The 5,476-nt window shown below is 37.3% G+C and overlaps 1 protein-coding gene across 1 annotated transcript; it reads right to left on the reverse strand.

The window, feature by feature from the left end:
- Positions 1–1,343: 1,343 nt before the first annotated feature.
- Positions 1,344–3,012, reverse strand: LOC113324524. The gene is made up of 2 exons (XM_026572846.1): positions 2,121–3,012; positions 1,344–2,014 (listed from the first exon to the last, which is right to left on the reverse strand). Exons 1-2 carry the CDS (start codon positions 3,010–3,012, stop codon positions 1,344–1,346), a joined length of 1,563 nt encoding a protein of 520 aa, XP_026428631.1.
- Between the last annotated feature and the right edge of the window lie 2,464 nt (positions 3,013–5,476).

Here is a 5,476-nt window from a genome sequence, read left to right on the forward strand (position 1 = left end):
TACTGGTGAATATCTTGTCTCTGTCAGAGATGATGGAAGCAGACAATCCATGTAATATGAAGATGTGATGGAGGAATGCTTTAGCTACTGTGATTGCAGTGTAAGGATGCTTGAGTCCAGTGAAATGGATGTACTTGGTGAGTCTGTCAACCATTACTAGGATAACATCCTTGTGCTCACTCTGGGGAAGACCCTCAATGAAATCCATTGATATATGCTGCCATGCGTTCTCAGGAACGGGCTGTGGTTGTAACAGTCCAGCAGGAAGAGTGTGCTCATGCTTATTCCTTTGACAAACATCACAAGAAGTTACCATAGGAAAATATCTTGTTGCATTTTTGGCCAAAAAAAATGAAGTTTGGCTCTATTATAGGTGGCTTGAATACCAGAATGGCCACCAATGGATGATGAGTGTAAGGAAGATAGAATAGAAGATTTAATATTGTTGCCAGTACCTATTTACAATCTTGATTTATAGTTGAGAACCTCGTCATGATAGGTGTAGTTAGGGGTTGCAGAAGGTGAGAGCAGCAGTTGAGAAATCAATTTTTGGGCCTTTGGGTCATTGACATAGCTATTAATGACTTCCTGCATCCAAATAGGTTTGGACAGTGTGATGGCTCGGAGTGTAATTTATGGATGAGTTCTCCTGGACAAAGCATCAACAACTTTGTTTTCGGTCCCCTTCTTGTATTGGATGTCATAATCAAACCCTAATAGCTTCATAAGCCATTTTTGTTGTAGCCCAGTGGTGATATTCTATTCTAGAAAGAATCTAATTCTCTCATGATCAGTCTTGATGGTGAAGTGATGTCCTTGGAGATAATGCCTCCATTTAGTAACTGTTGACCCCACTGCCATAAGCTCCTTCTCATATGTTGATAATTCCATAGCTTTGGGACCCAATGGTTTACTATGAAAAGCTATGGGTCTGCCATCTTGCATCAATACAGCTCCAGTGCCAGTATCAAAAGCATCTGTTTCTAGGATAAACTTCTTTGAAAAATCTGAAAGTGCCAAAACAGGAGTAGTTGTCATTGCCACTTTAAGTTTGTTGAATGCCTCCTCAGCAGTTGGTAACCAATGAAAATCATTTTTCTTCAAAAGTTCAGTTAATGGTTTACTAATAGTGCCATACCCTCTGACAAAGTTTATGTAGTAGCCAGTTAGGCCCAAAAACCCTCTTAATGCCTTGATAGTGGTGGGAGTTGGCCAAGAAGTCATGTAGCTGATAATTGCCTGGTCAGCTACAACACCCTAAGCTGTGATGATGTGGCCCAAATACTCCAGTTCAGTTTGTGCAAAACAACATTTGGATAACTTGGCATGTAGTTGATGTTGTCTCAAAACAGAGAGTACTTGTTGGAGGTGAAGTAAATTGATTCCATATCTGGACTATAAACAAGGATATCATCAAAGAAAACCAAAACAATTTTTCTCAAGAAAGGTTTGAAGATGTCATTTATGAGTGCCTGAAATATGGCAGGAGCATCGGTGAGGCCAAAAGGAATGACAAGGAACTCATAGTGACCTTGATGAGATCTGAATGCTGTTTTGGGTATGTCAGGTGGGAACAATCTGATTTGGTGATACCCTGATCTGAGATCAATGTTGGCGAAAACTGCAGAACCATGTAACTCATCCAAAAGCTCATCAGTTATAGGAATTGGAAATTTATCCTTAATGGTGAGATCATTTAACCTCCTATAGTCAACACAAAACCTCCGGCTATTATCCTTCTTCTTGACCAATAAAATTGGAGAGGCAAATGGACTATGGCTTGGTTGTATGATGCATTGATGTAACATATCTTGAATCAAATCTTCAATGACACTATTATGGACATAAGGGCACTTGTAAGGTCTTTGATTGACTGGTGCGGAATTGGGCTTTAGAGGAATAGTGTGATCAAGATTTCTGTGAGGTGGTAAAGATGTAGGTTCTACAAAAACATCTTGAAAATCTTGCAATAAAGAAGAAAATTTTGGAGGATGTGATGTAGGGGTGGGTGTTTCTGAGAATGAAATTTATTTGAGCACAAATACCATGAATGTTGGTTTGAAAGAATTTATGGACACTCCTATTGCTTATTGGTCTCAAACTAGGTGTTGTAGAAGTACCAGTGAGAGTAATATGTACACCCTGATGCAGGAAAGAAACACTCAAGGTTTTGAAGTTAAAGTGTACATTACCAAACTGTCTTATACAGTCAGCACCCAGCACTATATCACAGCCACCTAAGGGAAGCAGCCTAAGATCACCAGAGAATGTATGATCTTGCATTGTCCATTGTAATGCCTTGCAGATGCCTGAACTGAAAGTTTTGGCACCATCTTCCACAGTGACAGCCAACTGAGTAGTAGGAGTAATAATGCAGTGTAGTTTCTCAGCTAAAGCTGAATCTATAAAAATGTTGGTACTGCCAGTATCAATAAGAATATAGATATTATGTTTCTGCAGAAGACCAAGAACTCTAGTAGTGTCCCCTATACTAGTACCAGTTAAATCATGAAGAGAAATTTCCATGTAAATGTCAATTGGAGAATCATTCTCTTCTTCATGTGGTATGTCCTCTTCAGTAATGGTATCAGCACTCTCCTCTTCTGCAACTATCCAAAATAGTTGTTGTGTTTTGCAAACATAACCTTGTCTATACACCTCATCACAATTGTAGCACAATCCTTGTGCCTTTCTGAGTTTGATTTGCTCAGAAGTGAATCTTTTAATGGGAGGGTGGGTAGGGTTTGACTTAGGAAGAAGTGGTGCTGGTGGTGGTTTAGGATTTGTTGGTGGAAAGGCTGGTGGGTGGGGTGACAAACTAGACTGGTAGGTTGGTTTTCCCATAGAAAAAGAATTGGAAAAAAAATTTGTGGTGGGTTTTGAAGGTTTTTGTTGATGAAGTAAGGATTGTTCCTGCAACCTTGCTAGAGTAAAATCTTTCATGAGGGTGGTGGGGTGAAACATTAGAACATTATGTTGGATTTCTTCCTTAAGAGCTCCAATGAAAATCATTACATAATAGCTCTATGGAAACTCAGGATGAATGCTCATCATTAAGGACCTAACAACCTCAAATTCATCAAAAAATTCATCTATTGTAGTTGTGTGAGCTAGCTTATTAAACATACCCACAATATTATCGTTTGATGGGTTTTCAAAACGAAAACAAGCTTGTTCAGCTAATTCAAACCATCATAAGATAGATCTATAAGTTTGTAATTTATAAATCCACATTTCTGCTTTTCCATCCATGTGTATCGCTGCCATCTGCACCTTTTGAGTTTCCTCTCTGATATTGTGAAGAAGAAAAAACGGTCACACTTCTGAATCCACCCTTTTGGATTAGTTCCATCGAATCTAGGAAAGTCTAGCTTGGGGAATCGATTGTAGCTATTGAAACTTCGATTCTCAGTGAGTTGATTAATAGCTGGCACAATACTTCCCACTCTTGGTATAGCATTTGATTCCACATGATCACCTTTTCTGTTGTTTAGATTCTGTAATTGTAGAAGCACTTGATTAAGTTGTTCTTTCATTTCCGACACATCTTGATTCACCTTATCCAACTGAGTTTGTTGTTTTCTCTGTGTATCATGTAAATCCTTAGTAGCTAGAACTCCCTGCCCTCCCATGGTGACATGATCGATCGACTCTGATGCCAATTGTTCTATACTGAACAAATTGAAACAACAAATGAATCGGAAATGGTAACTCTGATTCGAAAATCAGCCTGAGAACTAAGTTCTTAATAAATACAATAATTGATAATCCTTACAGCCGCCTCTCTTACACCATTAATAGGGCAATACTAAACAAAACAGTATTCAATCCTCACACGACACGTGTGTGAATCCTAGCGGATAAAAACATAAAAGGTAAATAAAAGATAAGAATGGATGAAGGCATCCCGAGTTCAGATAAGTACAACCCTTCTATTAGGTAACCACATGACAATAAGATTCACTCAAACTAGAAAGAACTGTCGACGGGATCTTTAGAATTGTTTGCAGATCTAAAGACATCTTGTGATAATCCATTGTTAACAGACTCCGTTCTGTGCGAGATTGATCACAAGAGATTCAAGTGATGTTGTGCAGGTTTAATTGAAAATTAAAGAAGATTTGAAGAAGAAGAAGATTTCTTATTGGTTTCTCATATCTTTGTATAGAACAAACCTTGATCAGCTGGGATATAAAGAATCGGATTTATTCGATTCATTAGTTGCATGAGATCGGCATCGCTTTATAGTTTCTTGTTAGATTCTATATTGATTGATTGCAAATCTAAACTCTGTTACTTCGGTAGTTGTTGGATAAATTGATCTAACCAGGCAAATGAGTTTATTAGTTTAAACGGAAGAGCCTTTGCATATGACTTGAGATATTTTTATATGGAAAGAATCAATAGAGTTGTTACCAAACATATTCGTTGTTCCTTTAATGTTCGGAATACGATCCAAAAGAATTGTTCCAATGCGTGCACTTATTGAATGTCGGAAACACATGGATACTGAAGAAACTAAGTGATCTAGGTTTAGTTGCTTTGTCTCAACTATATGAAGTTCGTTTAGATTTTGTGTAACGGCTTAATTCTGAGAGTATCCAATACTGGACTTGGTCCCGGGGTTTTTCTGCATTTGCGGTTTCCTCGTTAACAAAGTCTTATTGTGTATTTTACTTTTCTATTTCATCAATTATAATTGTTTATTATAATTAAAAGTAAAATACACAAATGTTAACTCTGTGTTACTTGATAGTGATCCAATGGAGTTTGGTTAAATCTGAACCTATTATCAAGTAACCACACTTTGATTGTTGTATTGTCTCGATCTCGTATCCATAGACGATCACACAAAGTGTGAATGCCGATTTGTTGTATTGTATCGACTTAGTTCATAAACAATCACTTTCGGTAAAAGGACTTATAGGTGGATAAATTAGAAATTGTGGTGTATTTGGGTATCCTCGTCTTTTCAGTTGTCTTTGTGTTTAATTTTATATCTCTACATTCTTCCAGGCCCTGAGAGCTGTAGAAAAATCAAGTGTATTAACGAGTGACTTATCGAATTTAAGAGATGTGGTAGTCAGAGCTGCTGATAGTGATGTTGTTGTGGATGAGGAATATAGGGATTTCTGGTTAAAGTAAATTCACAATCATGAGAATGGAAATAATGATTACGTGCTGGTAATATACTGAGTTTAGTTACTTTATATGTATGGGATATTAGTATTAAATTATTGTGTCAAACTCTTATTCTAATTAGTTTACTGTGAGGTGTACTTGCGCTGACCTTTACTTATGTTAAACGTTAAGTGGGGGTGGGAAACTTGTATCCTCCTTTCCCCTCACATTTGCATTATTCTGTTTATGTTCGTCAGGAACTTTATTTATTACGCATGATGCTTGTTTCTATTAATCTTCCTTCTAATTTTTTCGAATATTTCCACTGAAATTGTTGATGTGTCTCAGACGATGA

This window comes from Papaver somniferum, chromosome 11 (genome assembly GCF_003573695.1).
Source record: "Papaver somniferum cultivar HN1 chromosome 11, ASM357369v1, whole genome shotgun sequence".
NCBI lineage: Eukaryota > Viridiplantae > Streptophyta > Magnoliopsida > Ranunculales > Papaveraceae > Papaver > Papaver somniferum.